At 39.4% G+C, this 19,334-nt stretch overlaps 2 protein-coding genes across 3 annotated transcripts in view; one reads left to right on the top strand and one right to left on the bottom strand.

Annotated features, from left to right (window-relative positions):
• cacna1c (calcium channel, voltage-dependent, L type, alpha 1C subunit) overlaps window positions 1-4,834 on the bottom strand; it is a 270,161-nt gene extending 265,327 nt beyond the window's left edge. For both annotated transcript variants that reach the window (XM_072672845.1, XM_072672846.1), the window contains exon 1: window positions 4,711-4,834. In XM_072672845.1, the coding sequence (XP_072528946.1) occupies window positions 4,711-4,834 (124 nt within the window). The remainder of the gene's footprint in view (window positions 1-4,710) is intronic.
• dcp1b (decapping mRNA 1B) lies at window positions 592-17,493 on the top strand. The gene is made up of 9 exons (XM_072672850.1): window positions 592-1,267; window positions 1,460-1,500; window positions 3,419-3,546; window positions 6,616-6,682; window positions 9,251-9,389; window positions 11,162-11,314; window positions 14,300-15,007; window positions 15,096-15,251; window positions 16,664-17,493. Exons 1-9 carry the CDS (start codon window positions 1,115-1,117, stop codon window positions 16,742-16,744), a joined length of 1,626 nt encoding a protein of 541 aa, XP_072528951.1. The 5' UTR covers window positions 592-1,114; the 3' UTR covers window positions 16,745-17,493.
• Window positions 17,494-19,334: the final 1,841 nt, after the last annotated feature.

The following is a 19,334-nucleotide window of genomic DNA, read 5'->3' as shown; positions in this document are numbered from 1 at the left end:
GTACTTAAAACGATCGTTTAATAGATCTCAGCTAGATATATATCTAATTTGGAATAAAATATTCCTCACCAAAACCAAAAACTCTCAACTGTCTTAAGAGTCTGGCCACCGTACGAGCACGCAGTGAGACGACAATGGGATAAAAAATCTTTATAAACTTTTTGTCATTTATGTGCAATTTAAAAGCCTTCAAAAACATTCTTTCAAAATATATCATAAAAAGTTATATAAATACATAACATAAATAAAACATAAATAAATTATTATATAACTTTGAAAATCAGGGTCGTGTTGGTCCGGAGCTGTTATCATCGTATTGCCATTAGCTAGCTATAGCTACATAGCATAGCTAGCGCTACCAGGACAAGAATTTATTGATTTAGAGAAAAGAAAAGTTGAGCAAGGTACTGATGAAGATTGTTTAATACAGCTTTTTTATTATTTGGATTACAATATTCCTCACCAAAACCTAGAAACTCTCCACTGTTTAACGTCTTGTTTGTCTTAGGAGTTTGGCCACCGCTAGCTCACGCAATGAGACGCGAGCGGAGTGTATTCCGAGAAGCGGCTCAGTCAGGCTGAAGTCACTGCTAGCTAAGTCACACACTCGCAGCTCCACTTGACGGGTCGGTGCTCTTCGTTCACGGCCGGGTGGCGGCGATGTGCACCGCCAGTCCCCTCACAACCACCTTTTCAACCCGAGGAAGAAGAGGAAGAAGTTAGAGCCGAGATGTTGTTGGGTGGAATAAAGCCGTTTAATGCTCGTTTTAAACGACAACACACGAGTTAGATCCTAAACCTCCACATCATTCTTGGTGTGAGATTTTCTTTCTTTAAGCTAGCTGTGGACGCGGCCGGGCGAAATAACCCACTCGAACCTTTTCTCTGTTTTCCCCCCTGAAATTGCTATCAAGAGAAGCTAGCAGACTGAGAGAGACGTTGGTAATCTCCGAGTCCCGCTGGACCGGGAGCTGTCCTTAGTTTAGCAGACTGAGAAAGGCACGGTTCTGAATCCCGCTGGACAGGGATCCTTCTTCGCTTTAGCCGGTGGTTTAGATAACGGCGGCGCGCAAAAAGTTCCCCAACAAACAAGCAAGCAAACCGCCAAGGAGCCATGACCGCATTTGGCGGGGGCACCTGTCTGACCACCAAAGGTCTGGACATAAGTCTCGCCGCTTTGCAAAGACAGGACCCTTACATCAACAACATTGTGGACGTGGCCAGCCAAGTAGCACTTTACACTTTTAACAACGAGACGAACGAGTGGGTGAGTTTGGTGGCTGGTTGCTAGCTAACTGACACTGCTAGCTCATTATATCCGCATTTATTATTATTAGTTTTTCAGCTCTGAAGGAATATAATAGGAATATAATAAACTGAACTCAAAGCTAGATAGCGCTGCGTGGTTTAGATGCAAGCCTGCCTGTACATTCACTCCTACCCTGGTCTGTTTTTGCAGGAGAAGACGGATGTTGAGGGGACACTGTTTGTGTACACGAGGTGAGACGTGGGAAACTTCGCAGAAGCTCCACAGCTCTGGTTGAACACCGAGTTGTTTCTAACTAGCCTTTTAATATTTGTCCCCTTTATTTTCAGCTGCTTTTTATGTAGCTATAAAATATGCGAAAGTATATAAATAGAAATGTATAATAAAAAAAATATATATTTTTTCATCCTCCCATATTCGTGCTTGGAGTACCGGCTATACCCATATTAATTATAGAGCGTTAAAGGGCTGAAGCATATATTCAGTGATTTCCATGAAAATATCCGCAGATACTCATAAATAAATATTTATTACATGAAGAATTTATTTATTAGTGTGATGTTAAAATGGTGTAAAATAATGATGTTCATTTATATGTCCTTCTTCAGCACTCTGGCATTGCCTAAGAATTTTTCTCTTCAAAAAAAATACATAATCAAATTTTCATTTTTCTGTTTTAGTCTAGGAATTTTTCAGTACAATAGTGTAAGATATAATTTACGGGTACCCAGTGCTGCTCCTGATTTACCACACTATGGAGTGGCAGATTAGCCCCAAACAGAACTGACAGTTGAAGGCCTTCTGAATATCACTGAATATTTAGTGATATATTAAGAGAATATTAGAGCCAGATGTGTTGGAGATGAACTTGTCTGAAAGTTGACAGACAAGTCTAAAGCTTAAAAAGTTGGGTATGTGTAGTGGTTTAAAAAAACAAAACAAAACTGTGTAACGTTGAGACTTCATCCTGCTTCTCCTCAGCAACACGTCAAGTCTCCCATTAATACATGAGGGAAGGACGACTTAGGGCCAGTTGATTTGATTTCCCTGCTTTAACACAGCAACTAAATTTAGCAATCAATGTGCTTGATCAGGAAAAGAACCAAATTGTGCAGGAATCTGTTCAACCAGGACAAGAGTTCCCTGACTTAATGCAATATGCATGTGCTTGTTGTTGAGATATTAGCATTTTTTGTTTTGGTACCAATTGCATAACATTTGTACGCCATACCTTAATTAAATGTACATCCCAATAAAGTCATCCCACAGAAACAGTTTAGAGTAAAGTAGAGACAGTAGATTTTTTTCCATCCTGCTCGACTAAATGTAAAACTCCTGTCCAAACCACATGACAACAGTACAGAGGTGAGCTTGCACTTCACAGATTCCAATAAACCTACCAATCAGAGCAAATTAAATGTGGAGAAGGGGAGGGATAATTCGATTCACATTGTGATTTAAGATCTGTGACAGATAGTGGGAGCAGTAGCACGACACTATGGTATGTGTGGCAGCTTCTGGAGCCAGCCGTCTCATCTATTTTAGCAGTGTTATTAAACATGTCCACAGTACAGTGGCTGCTGAAGTGCAGTTAAACAAATTGTCTTCCTGTTCTCTAAATGCCTCTCTGCTTGGGTGATGCTTCCTTGCATGAATGTAGATAAACAATGTACTAAAATACTGTCACAGCAACCAAGAACTTAATCAGATAGAAAAATTGAGATCTTATTTATATGTGTATATTTGGAAGTTGTTTTTTCTGGGGCTAGGACATAGCTATTTGAAAGAGGGGATCACGGAAGAGGGTTCCTAAGATGACCTTGAATATATATTTTTAACAGTTTCATAGTTCCACTCAATTCCACAATTATGATTTTCATTTCTTTATTAAAGTTGATTAAATTGCACCGTCTTGCGGTATAGCAGTGACCGATTGGGAGTCATGATCTGTTCCATTTTGATTTTATAGGTTAGAACAAAAGAGCAATGACCCATGAGCAGCCAAGTAGACAAAAACAGCATCCATTGCTGCTAACTGTGTTTTAAGTGGGTCCCATATCATACTGTGACCAATACATCAGCTTGAACTTGTCAAGTAACATTTGGTCATTTGTGTTTGTCTTCTGTTTCGTTTTTTTTTTTTTTTTTAAGGCTCGCTTCTCCTAAGCACGGCTTCACCATCATGAACCGCCTCAGTATGGACAACTTGACTGAACCCATCACTAAGGACTTGGACTTCCAGCTCCAGGACCCTTTTTTGCTCTACAGGAATGTTCGATGTAAGTGTTTTACAGCAGCGTGAACTTTCCTTTAGTATTTTCATCTACTTTTCCTAGAACATCCATCAGCCTCCTATTGGTAGCATGGAAACTTTTCCGCAGAGGGGGCAGTTTGTGCATGCTATGGGAATAAGTGCGTAGGAAGTGCAAGGGAACCTAAGTGAAAGGACGTGAGTGTGTATGTGCTCTGGGAGAGAGCTGGCAGAGGAGCAGGGCTGTGCGAGTGGCTCCAGAGCCACAGCTCCTTTTATGGTGCAGAGGTATGTGTGTGGCAGAGGGCCCATACTGAGCGCTCACTGAGAGTGTACTGCCAGCATTAGCAGACCCAATCAGCGAGCCCTGATAAGATAACAAAACTCCGCTCCGAACCAGGGTAAATACAGACATACACACATGCTTCCACACACTCTTGAAACTATGTCAGGTAGGTGGAGCTCATTGTGGGAAAATGTAAGGTCCATGAGAAGTAAGCGCAGATGTGAGCTTGGAGGTTGAAGTTCTTTTTAAACTGTTTGTGGGGTAATGTTTGTAAAATGACCATGGGAAAGAGCCAGTAAAATTGTACTTTACTGCACTCATGAGGTGTTGCAAAGCCACAGCCCCCCCCCTGAAGTGCACAAGGAGAATATTTGCCATTAAGTATACCCGTTCTGTCATGATTACTCAATGTAGCTCAGTGAATAGCTGCTAATTTGTGTGCTTATCAATATTTTAGGTTGTCCTACTGCTCTCTCTCATAGAAACAAAGTTTTACCCCAGTAATTATTCTTCAAAGAATTTTAATTGTCCAGGAGCATTACTGTTTAACTGTGTTTTTGTTGTTTGGCCTTTTTTAAAACCTTGAATTGTCTGATCAACCCTCCAAAATTGGTAGACAACTCTAAAGACCGCTCTAGTCCAACAGAACAGAACAGTACAAGAGTTCAGCTGGATAGATGCGATTCTCTCACTGGTAGCCAAAAGAGCTCCAATGGAACTTTGCCACAGATGCTGCCCTGTGCCATCCATTACACACACACTGTCACATGAAATGCGGAGCTGGAGTTTGTCTGCTGGTCCTTAATACAAACATTACCATTAGTTTAATTATGTTTTGTGCTAGTGTTGCATACAGGAGTGTGTGTGTGTGTCTCTATGAGCATCTGCGTTTGTGCGATCGCTTACCTCCTGGCTGTACATATGTATAGCCCAGCTCTTTTTCCGAGATGAGTTTGCCTTTGAATCGCACCTCTGGCTCCTCCTGCAAGCGCTCATGCTTCAGCCTCTGCTGGAAAAGCCTGCGTAGCATTATCCCTGTCCTCAAGACGGATGTTCAGATGAAGAAGCGGCGTGTTCCCAACAAGTGTGCTATGTTTTATGGGATCTTGAAGTTCTTTCCTGCTTACCGTGACACCTGCGCACGTCCTGTGGGGTATGGTCTTCAGTGTGCCAGAGATGTTGCTGCTGTTTTGCCACGTGAAGAATTCTGATACTGTTTCCGTACTTTCGTCTCCTCCTCTTTGTCCTCCTCTTTGCTCCACCAAGTTCGCTTTTTATGGCACCTTGTCCTCCAGTCTCTCTCCCTTGTACTCATGCTCTCTCTCTCGCTCTCTCTCTCTCTCTCTCGCTCTCTCGCTCTCTCTTGCTCTCGCTCGCTCGGCCAGCTATGAATATTATTCTTCCTTTCCCAGGAATCAGAACTTTGTTTGGGTTCTTTCCCAAGCTCTGACCCATGCAGTGACTCTACTTAAGGCGCAGCAAGCCAAGAGTTGTGGAGACGGCGACAGCAGCACCATACAAACTTTCAGCCAAGTCCGGTCTTTCTTACATGCAGCGCTTTCTCCTTTCACCCCCACCACTTCATTCCTCTCTCCTACCAGTTATCTCTCTGTCGTACGAATCTGGGTTCTGGTATCTCCCTCTTCCCCATTTGGGCCGGTGGATTAGTGGAGGTGAGGGGAAGTGGTCCTCGTCTAACTGTCAGCACAGCATGTGGTGTCAGGACCACTGCACCCAAGCCCATGGTATTAGTGAACTGATAAATTGTTGGGCTGTAATATGAGGAAGGGCTAGAGGTTTATATTTTTATGGTAATTTTAATTACATTAAATGACAATTTATCCTGGAGGATGCTCTGATGTGATAGAAAAATTCCAAGGAAACCATAGGAAACTGGTTAATAAATAATTATTAATACTCGTTATTGATGTGATGATTAATTTGTATAACATATATATATGATATAGTACAGGTGCATCATTAATATCTATATTTTATCCTCACCTGCATCGGTTCTATTTGTTTTCCAGTTTTGTCCACAATTTAATCATGTCCAGTTGTGTCAGCAGTTTTTTTTAATTCAACAATATTGCATTTCCCCCCAGAAATTGTAATGTAAAAACAAGAAAATATTGTGATTTGTATTTTGTGGATTGTGAAAATGTCTAAGTATCATAATATTTTTGCTTCTGATGTGTGATGATCAACCCCCGATTGACCTAATTACTCATATAATGGCCTAACGTGTATGGTATGCAGTTACGGGAAAAGGTTAGTAAACCTATTGGAATGACCTGGATTACTTAAGAAATGTGGTCTGGTCCATATCTAAGTCACAATTATAGACAAACAAAACTAAACACAACACACATGCGGTTGTCTTTTATTGAGCATGTTGAGTAAACCTCCACAGTGCAGGCTAAAAAAAGTAAGTCACCTCCACCAGACATTTGCTGTAGATTTGCATATAATTAAAGAGGAATTTTGAACCATTCTTCCTGCAAATCTGTTTCAGTGCATCAGTATTTCTGGGATGCCTTTCATACACAGTGCTCTTCACCTCCTGCCACAGCATCCAAAAAGGGTTAAGATCAGGATTCTGAACAAAGGTCTCCATTTTTTTTAAAACTATTAACCCTTTAGTTAATTTACATGCCTGCTTTGGGTTATTGCCTTGTTGCATCACCATCATCTCTTGAGCTCACTTCTCAACAGTGCTCAGTTTTATTTGTGCCTTTATTTAATGTACAAAGCATCTGTGCAATGTGTGTGTGTGGGGGGGACATCACATATTTTAATCCTGTTTTACAGTGTCTATCTATGGCATCTGGTTCTACGACAAGGAAGACTGCCAGCGCATCGCTGAACTAATGAAAAAGTAAGTGTATCTACAAACAAGTTAACGTTGCTAGGGATGCGTCTATGCAATTCAGTAAAGCAGGATAGAGGCTGATCCAGGTATGTTAACATGGATTGGGTATCGGCTGTTTGAAGCCTGATCAGGTTAAAATTCTTTGCCCGCTGCATCGCGTTTATGTTAGAGGCACCATAAACAGACTTTCAGAGCCTATAGAACTGAGATGTTTAAAGGAAGCTATTTTGCAGTGGAACATGGACAATGGTAATGTCTACATCACCAGTGTTTTGATGATACTTAGCTTTAGGAACGTGAAATGTGGATGCATCTCTGTTCGGTAGCTGTGAAAAAAATCCACAAAAAAGTATTATTCATTTCACAGTGCTTTCAAATGCCTGTGAGACACATGCGCACGTTAGAGAAATATGAAATCATAGTGCTTTCGCAACACTATAAATGTTATTTCACGTGACAAGCCCAGAATATCAAAAGAATTGATTTTCCTGCAACCTTTTTAGGTACCCGGTGGCCAGATGGTCAGGGAGGTCAGTTAAATTGTGTTATGAGATATTACACAAACTGTATATTGAACTTTTTTTTTTTTTTTTTTTTTTTAAAGAAGGCTAAAAATAAAAATAACCAGTCTAAAATGTCAACACTGTATATGAGTAAGCTATTGGTGTTCTAAATGATTCTTCTTCAGTGTGAATTGACTTACCTAAATCTCATGGCAATACGATCTGTGAAAATACGAACGTTGGATTGGATGGGTATCTTTGCTTTACTCAGCTTTATGGTGCCCCATAGGGTATTGGATTGAGGTGGGGAAAAAAATGAACTGACGTTGCTTGACATTCTTGATTAAGATTTAAGACTTTATGATTAAAATACCTTGTAGTGTAGGTAATGTCAGTCACATTTTGTTAATGTTGCTAAGTAATTCCTGAAGGCAATTTATTAATAGACTGATTGCATGCAGCATAAGGTGTACTTTTAAAAACATGTTCACATATAGTCCAGGTTACACTTTTGACCCCTACCAACCAGACAATGAGAGGAAAACTTATCGCTTACTCCTAATGCTGCTTTCTGGATGCAGATGACCAGCACTTCGCACTAGGCAATAACTCATTTAGTATACGATAGAGTACATTTCACCACACAAGATCCAGCCCTGTCCACCCATCACCAACATTTGGCCAGCTTGGCGAGATATCGGTGACCAATATGACATAACAAATAGAATAGAAAACAATAGAATACTTTTCATAGCTCTAATCACAGCCAGAAAACTGTTCTCATGAACTGGAAATAAAGAAATGCCACTAGCATGAGTGGAAAAATCTAATAATAAAAACTGTCTGAAACAAAATACCAACCCATACCTAATTTGGGCACCTCTCATTAAACCTCTACAGTAATAAGAACCAGAATCATGTAATCACAAAGCACAAGATTGAACCCCCCAGAGCCAACCCACAATCTGTAAACATCCCATCTCCACCACACTAAAACTTCAGTTCTAGTGTAAATATTCAGCTCTGTAAAATGAGACCACCCTACATTATTAGTTAGAAGGGGTGTCCACAAACATTTAGACTTAGTGTGTTCACATATTACGAAATAGAAAATTGATAGTAATATTTTTTCCCCCTCTCCCCTCCCTTAGACGCAAGTGGTCTTATTGACTTTAGCTGCTTATAGCAAACACATGAAGATAAATATTCATAAATTGTTGGCTTTAACTTCTGTTTTCTGTAGTCTTGAGTAGGTTTATTGCTCCTGGGTTCCCCCTACAGTTGCAGTGAAGCAAAACATGAAAGAAAAACCTGGTCAATTTAACAAGCTAAGAGTTACAGAACTGTCACTGAAAGTGAAAGAAGCATGTGTACTGACGTGGTTTAGTGATAGTGATAACAGGATTTTACATTCATGACGCAGCGCATCATGCAAGCATTGTCCTGCCTGTTTTGCAAAAGTTACACAGTGTAGAAACGGGTGAGCTGAGCCCAGGGAGGCAATGATTGAGACGCCATTCTCACTATTACAAGTCAGTGTAATAGTGAGAATCGTCATAATGATTTTGAAGCTGTTCATTTAATGTAAAAATACTACGTAATGTTGCTTAAAAGGCAGTGTGTCATGGAAACCTTTAATTTTCATTGAAAAAAAGGGGTTTGAAGGAATATGTAAATGCTTTTACTTGCAAAGTGTACTGTTTACTCCTCTGTCCAGTCTCTCTGTTCCTCAGTTTTACTGTTGTCAACCTATTTACATAACTCCACCCATTTACCTTACTGCAGTTTAGCCCCACCTATTTGCACTGCAGTTCTGCAGGAGTTATTTAATCTTATATCTATCTTAAAGGCACAGAACTGCCCGCTGATACAGTAAGGTTGGAAAATAGCCATGTAAAAATGAGTTTAGACTATTTTTGGATCTTAAAGCCATATGTATGTAAGAAAACGTAAGAAACTGCAAGGGAAAACATTTTTCATATACAATTTTGGTTCTAGCACGTGTGTGCTCAATTACTGTTTTGTGTTTTGTGTTTTGTGTGTGTGTGTGTGTGTGTGTGTGTGTGTGTAGTCTGACCAGGCAGGAGCAGCAGCTACACACTCCAAGTCAGTGTGGCTGGGTGTCTCCACAAAAGCTGGAATCTAAAGAAGAAAAAAAAGGAGTAGACATACTGCAGATGCTAACCAAGGCACGCAATGAGTATGACAAGGTAAAAAAACACACACACACACACACACACACACACACACACACACACACACACACACGCTCAAGTGTATGGGCACCACTAGAGGGCACTATTGTAATGAAAAAATAAAAACTGAATAATGAATAACATCAACCTGCCTGGATAATCATAATTTTTTTTCAGGTTTAACTCAGAATATTGACTGCTCTTTATTTTATTTTATTCTTTTATCAGTTTTTTTTTTCCAGAAAATAAGCACACTCAAACAAACCCTGATTTGTGCCATACTTTCATGAGCCTGTAAGCCTGTTAGAGTTATTAGACTAATTTTAAGTATGACCTTGTCTGCATTGTCTAATCACGAATTCTTTTATTCAGATAATTAGATTTGGTTTGATTGATTGACTCTATTGGTCGTCACTGTTATTGCTTAATATTTGTCTTTATTTATCTTAGCCCCACCAGTCTGGGGGGAAACTGTAAGCAGAAGTTTTTTTTGTGTTTTTGTTTTTTTAATATAAAGAAAGTTTCTCTCAAAGCTAAATAAAGTGACTGATTCATAACAACAAAGAAATAAGAAAAGAAAGCAAATAAATCTAATAAAATAATCATAAATGAAATAAGACATAAGTGACTTCATTTAGTAGAGTTATTTAAATATACAGGCAAGCAAACTTGAACTTAAAACTAGTCATCAGCTACACTACACTGAGAAAAAGTGAGAAAACTAGCCATGAACCAAGAAACTAGAAATACACTTCTTATGCTTGTTACTTAAACTAACAGCTATGAGTGCTCCAAGAGCTTCACCGTCAGTTTGGTGAAAGTTGGCAGTTTCAATGCAAGTTATCAAATTATATAAAGGTTTTTGTTTATCCTGCTTGCTTACGATTTGACAGTAGAGTAGCAGTAATATAAACCTTATTTAAACAACAGAAGAACATGGGATTTTTATTTTAAAACAGTTGGGTTAAACACAGACGGCGGAAAGAAAGGCAAAATAGTTTTTAAATTTCTTACATAATTCTGTAGCAGTCAATAAAAAATTCTGACCGGTAATAATGTAACATAAGCAGTAATTTAAATGTATAATACTGGCCATCACAAAATCCGCTTTTGTTTGTGAAGGGTGTAGCACAACTATTTTTTCCACATTAAGCGATTCATGCTGGGCGCAACAATTCAGTGTTCAGAAACGCTCTCCACTGTGAAAAGGGGGAACGGTAGTGATTTGAGACAGGGACTCTCAAAGTGAACTCTGCATGCTGCATTTTGGAAGAGTGAAAGAAGGCTAAAGTGCTCTTTCACAGAGAACGCTTTAGGAGAGCTTCTACAAACAGCTTGGATGCACGTTAAGTCAGTTTAAACTGTTTAAACAGGTTTTTGAACAGATCTTGGAGACGCAGCTCTACAGGTTAGGAGGATACACAGTGCATTCAAAAAGATACCAAAGTTACCATATCAGTGCCAGAAAGAGAGCTATGATTGGTGGAGAGAGCTTATGTCACTAGTGAAGCATAATTGGAGGGCAAATGAAATTGTTCTCTTTCTGACAAATTCTGTTTGGTATGAAGCACTTTATCCTGGAACACTGCTAATACTTCTAATACAGTCTTGCTCAAGGTTTCAGATTATTTGTTAAAGTAAAGAGGTTACTTTCACAGCCTGCTTTTATACAGTTCTCCGCATTTTTTTTTTCACCTTTTTCCGTGTGTGTGTGTGTGTGTGTGTGTGTGTGTGTGTGTGTGTGTGTGTGTGTGTGTGTGTGTGTGTGTGTGTGTGTGTGTCTTCAGGGAAAGCTTAGCTCAGAGCCTAAGGAAATCGGAAGTGGAGGTGTAATCTTTGACAACCCCAACCTGATCAAACCCATTCCACTCAAGCCAAAAGAGAGACAACAGGCAGGGGTTCAGGAATATGGGAGACAGACTCAGGCCCAAACCCAACAGGTATATATATAGCTTTCTTTTTCTGCCTATCTGTCTATTTATCAATCACACACAGACAATGCACAATGCACACACAATCTGGCAGACATTGCAGACAAACTCTGGAAATGCAGTAGCAAATTCAAAAAAGCATTATATTCACCAACATGTCTCACACATACATTTTTAATATTGTAAAAGAAAGTGCCATTAAAAATGCATTTGCACCTTTAACATTGGGTTACTATAATGACTTAGCAACCAAACATTAATATAGAGGCAGCTGCAATTTACACTTTAAAAGCAGAACATGGTCTGGGAAATGCAGTGTATTGGTTTTATTGTACTGAGTAGGGTTGGATCAATAATTGCTTGGTTGGTAACATCATCCAAAATGGATGACCTGCACTGATCTGTCAGTAAAGACAACAAAAATACAAGTTAAATATAATACAGTTAAGGCATAGAACACAAGAGTGAGCATGTTATCATCAAATAACAGCACGGCTGTGATGTTGCAGACGTGAGCCGAAGGCAAGTCCTGAATTTCATCACAACCATTCTGTTATTTCATGAGAATACACAAGCTTGAGTTCAATTGCTTTTATATGACAGTTTGGTGTCAGTGATGGTGTTGGTTAAAATAATAATAATAATAGCAATAAATAAATAAAAACTTTCTGGCAAAATAATGCCATAATGCAATCGGTCAGCTTGCATGGCTAGGAACTTAAAATATATGTAACTAACAGTATATTTATTTTCTTTTTTTTATCCGATTTTCAGCCCTCTGAAATTTTAGAATGTTCTTACTTTTGTTTTAGAGAAATAGAGAAAAACAAATGGTCTGAGTCAGATTCATGATGTGTGTAAAACCACAGAATTGTTTGCAGCTCTTAAAAGATTGATGAATCCCATTGTCCTTGTAAGAAAGCACTGCTAAATGTTACTAAATTGTGTAAGTGGGTTTTAGGAAAAACAATGCTTAAGAACTGTTGGTGAATAAAGTCCAATTGTTTCATATTGCTGCCCCCTAGTATTAAGAATACACATTTACAGCTCACTTTGGCTAATAACATCACCACTAATTAACTATTTAAATGACATATTTGGATCTTTTATATGATGTAGATATTTTATGCTACTTAACAGAAACTCATTTTTGTAGCTAGGATGAAGTAGCCATTGCTGAACCTGACACTAAAGGCCAATCTATGCTTCTGTATCAAATCTACGTCATAGCCGTGTACCCTATGCCATAGCCTGATGCGCGCCTACCTAGAAATTGAACTATGCGTCATGGTGACACAGACCACAAGAAGTTGTAATGGGTCCGGTTAGTAGCTTTGAATTTCCACCTTCGCTGCCAATTTAAATGATCATTTTAAAGAATGTGGGGAAAAAGGCAACAATGTGGAAAGGGTAACTGTAAAACTTGAAAGCTTAAATTAAAAAAAAATTTAACAGTTTAAAGCTGGAGCTCTAAGGGCTGTTTGATTGTTGCTCTCAGATGATGGCACTTCAGAAATAACCTTGTTACGTATGTGCCAGACAACCTGTTGGACTTATAAGTGCAGGAATGCACTTGTGCATTGTTTTTACGGGTAGTACCTGGAGATGCAGCCACATAACAATCTCATTCTCTTATTTTAATGCAAGATCTTGACTTAACAGATGTGTGTTGGCATCAACCTCTGCTTTTTTTACAAGTGTCTTTCTTTGTGGAATGACTAAGAGCACTTTACCAGTCCAGCACTGCACTCTGTAAAGTGGAATGAACAGAAGGACTGATGTTTTAGACTGGCCTGTCAGAAGAGTGTCTGAGACACATAGTGCAGGACATGCTTTCATATAATAAAGGAATTGTAGGTAAAGTACTTTGTTTGTAAATGAGATGTGGAAGTGTAAAGAACCTTTTTAGAAATAAATCAAAGCAGTTTGGGTTTCCTTTGTACTTTTATAAATAATTTATTCACTATGCATTAAGATTTATTCATCATAACTGGTACTAGAACATAATTGGGCTTAGGTAATGTAGAAATTAAACACAAAGCTGTTATGCAAATGAATTAGTGCTTTTTAGTCTCTAATTAGTGGTCAGAATTGGAAATGTCCCTTACACAACATGCCTGCTGTGTAGATTTTAGTTTGAATTATTTTTTAACAACTATTTTACATTCTAATAAATTGAAAACATTATATGGACCAAGTATTGGGACACCTGTTCATTCACCGTTTCATTTGAAATAAAAAAATATGGGTATTAAAAAGAACGTTACTGAGGTCAGGACGTTGGATGATCACTAGCCCACCCCATCTCCAACTCCCGAACTGGTCCAAAAGTATTGGATGGACCACCATCATTCTAGAGCCACAGCTCAATGCTGGGGAGGTTTAAATCCCTCCTAGCCTATGCCTAGTAGTTGACATGGTGCCAATAGGTTCATGTTTATCTGCTCCAGAGAATCCTATTCTATTGGAAGTACTTCTTTAGAGGGACTAGACACGCTGTAAGCGAGTGAGCATTTGCACATCTGTGTCAGCAATGGGTGCAACTTCAAGTAGCAACTTAGTAAGCATTCATTAGAAGTCCACAAACATTTGCTGCCTTACTTTCTCCTTGATGTTTTAGTGTCCTATTCCATTCTTGTTAACTCTAAATACACTTCTATTAAACAAACCTGACACTACCCAGAACCCACATTATCAGACTTCAAGTTGTATGCTAATACTTCAAGTTGTATACTAATGCTAAGTAAAGTAAATAACGCTCCCTTATATTACTATTGACTTCAATTATTTTCTAATAAAGGTCATGATAAAAACACAATACATCATGACTGCATCATGTACACATCTAATTCAAGCTTTAATGAACGTAAAACAGGACCTTCATAGACACTTAAATTGTCAAAACCTTTAAATAGTGTAAGCACTGTCTTTTACCCAACACTGAATTTAGTCTCTTCCCTCTCTTTTTTTCTTTCATCTCTCTATTCCCCCCAGGATGGAGAGACTGAATCCAAACATCTCTCAATCGCAACTCTGTTTGGAGGTCAAGTCAGAGCTAACTCTGTCTCCCCACAGCCCAGCTCAGGTGCATGCAAAGCAGCTTCGGGCCGACCAGCTGTGGTCCGCTCCCTGTCTTACAGTGACACATCTCCAACAGCAGGGGGTGCTGTGACGTCCAGCAACCCTAACCAGCACTGTCCGGCTATCCAGAAGCTGATGAGTGTTCCCCGAGGAACAGTGGTCCCACTGCAACCCGTCTCAGAGTCTCCTGAAAATAGACTGTGTGAGAACGGGCCCCCACAGAGTCGACCTGATCCGATACAGAGACTCTTCCAGAACCCCCCTCCCTCCACCCATACGACCCCCTACGCCTCCGTCGCTCCACCTCCGCTCATCCCGGGGCTGCCTGCTCCGCAGCTGATGGAAGTAGAGCCACTGAAGTCAGCCCAGGGTCAGCTCATCTTCTACAGCCCTTCAAAAGGGTTGGTGCCCCATGCTGCACCACCGTCTACAAGCGGCTCTGGCACAAATGGAGGACTTGGAGTGGTCTCTCCCCATGAGCTGCTCCAGAAGCTACAGCTGGTTCAGCAGGAGCAGAATGCTAGTCAGGAGCACTCCCGCCCAACTCTGGCCCCCAGCTTCCACAAGGCTCCTCCACAGCATCATCTGCCCACCAGTCATAACACCATAGAACATGCAGCGGTAGGACATGTATGGCAGACTTAACAATGCTGTGGCCCTCCATCTCTTTCACACTCTCAATCACTTACACACATTCTCTCCCTCTCAGGTATGCTCCCCGCAGCGCATTCCAGCCACAGTAGCCCCCACCCTGCTTCTGTCGCCCAGCATGTTCTCTCAATCTAAGGGGCTACGGACGGAGCCAGAGGAGCCTCGAGTACTCAGCCGCGCTCAGCTGCAGGCAACACTGCTCCACCTCATCAGGGTCAGTCTTGGACCGATGTCTCTTATTCAAGGCATTTTCATATTAAAAAATGTGTCAAACATGTGTCTGTCCTGGGGACCACATTCTCTGTACATTTTCCACCTGACCCAGCACTAGAGGGGCTTGTTAATTAGTTAATGAGCTGATTCAGGTGTACTAAATAAATATTGCACCCTTAAGACCGCGATTTCGAACCACTGAGGAAAGACCGTCAACAGTAAGGCTCACTGTAGGGCTGTCCAGTTGATTGTATTTTAATCATAGTTAATTAGTTAACTAATTGGCACATGTTATATATTTATTTTGTTGTTAGTTTTAACTAGTATCTGTGGTTCTCAAACCTGTCCTGAGGGGCTTTTCCAGGTGCCCTCCATTTTAGTGCTCTATTTTGTGCTCTAAAAATGTGAGCCATCTTTTGAGAAGCAGTTTGAGAGCAACTGCCTCAAGTCATATGTTGGCAAAGCGGCCTTTTCTAAGACAGAGATCTATCCAAATTGGTCCATGAACATTAGTCAGGAAAGTCCAGCTAACTTAAATCCTAAGTTAAGCTTAAATCTTTAAGCTTAAATCAGACATGTTTAGGGGATACAACAAAACATCTGAGAGCACAAAGTTGAGTGAATAGTCTCGTGAGTCTTCTCAATTATTTTCCGGCACATTAAGTAGATTGGATTATCCAGCTCTGCTTGCTTTCCCTTTTAGCATGCCACTAAATTCGCAACTATGGTGGACTTGTTTTTTGTTTTCAGAGCGTGACTTCACCAAACAGGGAGCCCCCTCACAATGGCCTGTATTCCAGTTGTTTCTGCAAATACTAATTTACTCTGTGCCAGTAGTCTTATTTTAATCAAAGGTCAAAAATTTCTACATGGCAGTGGTTCTATCATCAGGAGATCCCTGCCATCTGTCACCTCCCTCCTGGAGGATAGAATGTCCCTCTCTTCCAGTCATTAATCAGTGTGGTGCTATCCAGTGTAAGCGTCTGTTAGCTAAGGTTAATAGAATTAGCAAGTGTTCTCCTCCAAGCGAGTGTAAATGTACCATGACATTGCGTGATTGGCAGTTTGAAACAAGCATTTTAAGCATTGTCTGATAAGGAATTCTAAGACGTGGGTAGGAATTGAAACTAACTAAATTGGAAACTTTTCAAAAGATTATACATAAATTAATATCCTGATTATGTATTGGCAAACTAAACGTTTTTAATAATGTAATTCTTGTTCTTTCTGAATTAGATAAATAAGAGATGTGATCTAAACAATTGTGTGTGTGATTTTAGGCTTTACTGTGCAGCATTAGTAGAATGTAGGTTGTTGCTGATGCCCATTCTTTTAAGATATTGGTCAGTACATGCAGGACTTTGATGCTTGATTGTGATCCATTGTGGCTTTCTTCTGTGTTCTGTGTTCCAGAATGACGCATCTTTCCTTGACACAATCTATGAAGCGTACATGTCCTCCCTGACTAAGGATTCAAGCTCCCAACCCTTCTGAAGGAAGAGCGCACACACCCTCCACACAACTGCTCTCTTGGCAAACAAACTATGCTTGCTTGTGTGAGCGCTGGAAATAGAGGTTTCTGTTCTGCTCCAGAACACGAAATTCACATGTAGCATCAAGAAACTTCAACTCAGGGGTTATTTTTTTAAAACGTCAGGTTTATTTTAGGATAACATTGTCTGCAACCTGTTATGCAATTGTCCTGTAGCCATAAAAAATGGCTATTTTTAGTAAGTTTAATGACTCCTTAATTGTGAAGGATTATTCCCTAAAGGAGGTTTTAGTAGAGATTTTAGCTTGAGTTTTAAAGTGATGTTTTAACCTGCATTTGGAGCTATTCCTGAGGAATATGTCAAGGTTTATACTGTTTTAACATTTTAACTTTTAATTCCATTATTTCAATTAGAATCTTACATTTTTTACATACAAACAGATGAAAAAGCAAATCGCAGGCTTTTCCTCTTAATGTTGGTACAGCCAACAGACAGACACTTGTTGCTATCCTGTTGCCTACACAAGCAAAACTAGTTTGATACACTTGGTCCGATGAAATGGAGAGTAATTGAATATTCAAAGACATATATTTTCTTCTATTTTTGTATGGATAGTGTTGAGTGCTGTTTTTTTTGTTTCATTTGGCTCCATCTTATATAATACAGTCACAACATTAATTGGTCTTGTTTTACATTTTTGTTTTGTATTAAACAAATGTCTCAGCAAATTATTAAAATAACTTTCCAACACCCAGTTCATCATTTTGTTTATGCTTTGTTCCACTTTAATGTACATAAGGCAACTGCATGCTTGTGTGTCTTAACTCATATTTGTTATTTATTTGTTATCAATTATGTTTTGATGTGCTTTGGGTGGCTAATCAGACTTTAAAGCTGTGGTCATGGGTATTTTAGAATACACGTGTTCTACATAGGAGAGTGTATACTTGCAGGAAAAGTAAACTCTGGAATTACCTGGATTTCTGCCTACTAATACAGTGTGCTCTGATATCCAAGTAAAACATTATAGACCAACACAATCTAGCTAAACTAATGATGCACACAGTTATACTGTTCATATATTTTATTGGGCACATTGAATAAACATACACAGTGCAGGCTCAAAAAAATAAAAGCGAACCCTAAAAATTAGTAACCTGTATGTCCTCCTTTTCATTTACCGCCACCAAACAATCACTGTAGCTGCAACTAAGGCTTGTACTACGTTGAGAGAATTTTGGATCATTTCTTTTTGCAAATGTGTTTCAGTTTATCAGTATTTCTTAAACCCCTTGTTTACACAGCCCTCTTCAGGTCATGTCCCTGCATCTTGAGAGGGCTAAGGTCAGGACTTGGCCCTTTCCTCTTCTGCTACTAGTTATGGACCGCTTCTCTTACATTCTCCTGTAAATGTTTTGTTACACATTTGGCTTTTTTGTTTCCACTATGATTGCAAGTTCCCCAGACCCCGAGGCAGCAAAGTGGCCCCAAACCATGATGTTTCCTCTACCATGCTTCACAGTTGGGATGAGGTTTTGCTGTTTTAGGTGTACAGTGTTCTTTTTCGTCCGGTGTTGCGCGTTTGTGCTCACTTTCCATTTTTCTAACCACTTTTGTCCCATTATTTCAATAGCACATTTTTCCAGAAGCAGCATCAGTTAGAACACTCACGAGGTCTTGGGCAAACTTGAGATGGGCTGCAATGTTTTTGGGACTGGAGCAGCTTTTTTTTTATTTTTTTATTTTTTTTATTTTTTTTTTTTATGGTGTCCTTTGATGAACGTTCTTTGTCAGTGAACGTAACATATGAACAAAAGGGTTTGTAGGTTATTTGCTCTTACCCTTGGTTTCTTTCTCACCTCTTTCAGGAATGCCCAATGTGCTCTTGGAGTTAGTAGTCCTGAGGCTTTTTCACAGCTGAGCCAAAACGCCTTTTGACATTTGGCTCTTGGAAATATTGTTAACACAGTGTTTCGCTTACTTTTTCTAGCTTGCACTGTTGATTTTTTCTCAGTGTGCTCATGAACATGAACAGTACAATTTTCAAAGAAGCCCAAAGTATTCACATTCATTACTTGGGTAGAAGTGTAGATACTAGGGTTTAAAAAGACTTCTATAGAAGTATCTACTTAAGCTTTTTACTCAAGTGTAAAATTACAGGTTTCAAAACTACTTAAGTATAAAAGTAAAAGTAATGTAAGGAGAACAAATGCCAAAAGCTTAGGCCATGCCAAAGGGGTCTATAGTACATTATCACACCTCCCCCAAAAAAACATTTTTCTAAAAGCCCAAATTGACTATAATGTTATATTAAAATATGTTAAATGCACTAGACTGCCTGTTTTAGCTGCATATCTGCCCATTGAAAATGAATGCACTTTAGTAGTATCAAGTATATTAAAGGACCATCTATGTGTACTACTGAGCACTAACGTGTTTCATGAAGCGGAAAATGTAATGAGTAGTTGCCTATAATTATTGGAATGGTACAAAAGTCAAACTTCAGAGGCATGTTATAAATAACCTTTATTGCAATATAAATGTGGTGCTTAGTTATACTTCTCATCTAACCACAATCAAATTTACACTTT

The sequence above is a fragment of the Salminus brasiliensis genome, chromosome 2, assembly GCF_030463535.1.
Source record: "Salminus brasiliensis chromosome 2, fSalBra1.hap2, whole genome shotgun sequence".
NCBI classification, from domain to species: domain Eukaryota; kingdom Metazoa; phylum Chordata; class Actinopteri; order Characiformes; family Bryconidae; genus Salminus; species Salminus brasiliensis.
Note: the sequence above shows the minus strand (reverse complement) of the source record. Positions and strands in the feature narration are given on the sequence as shown.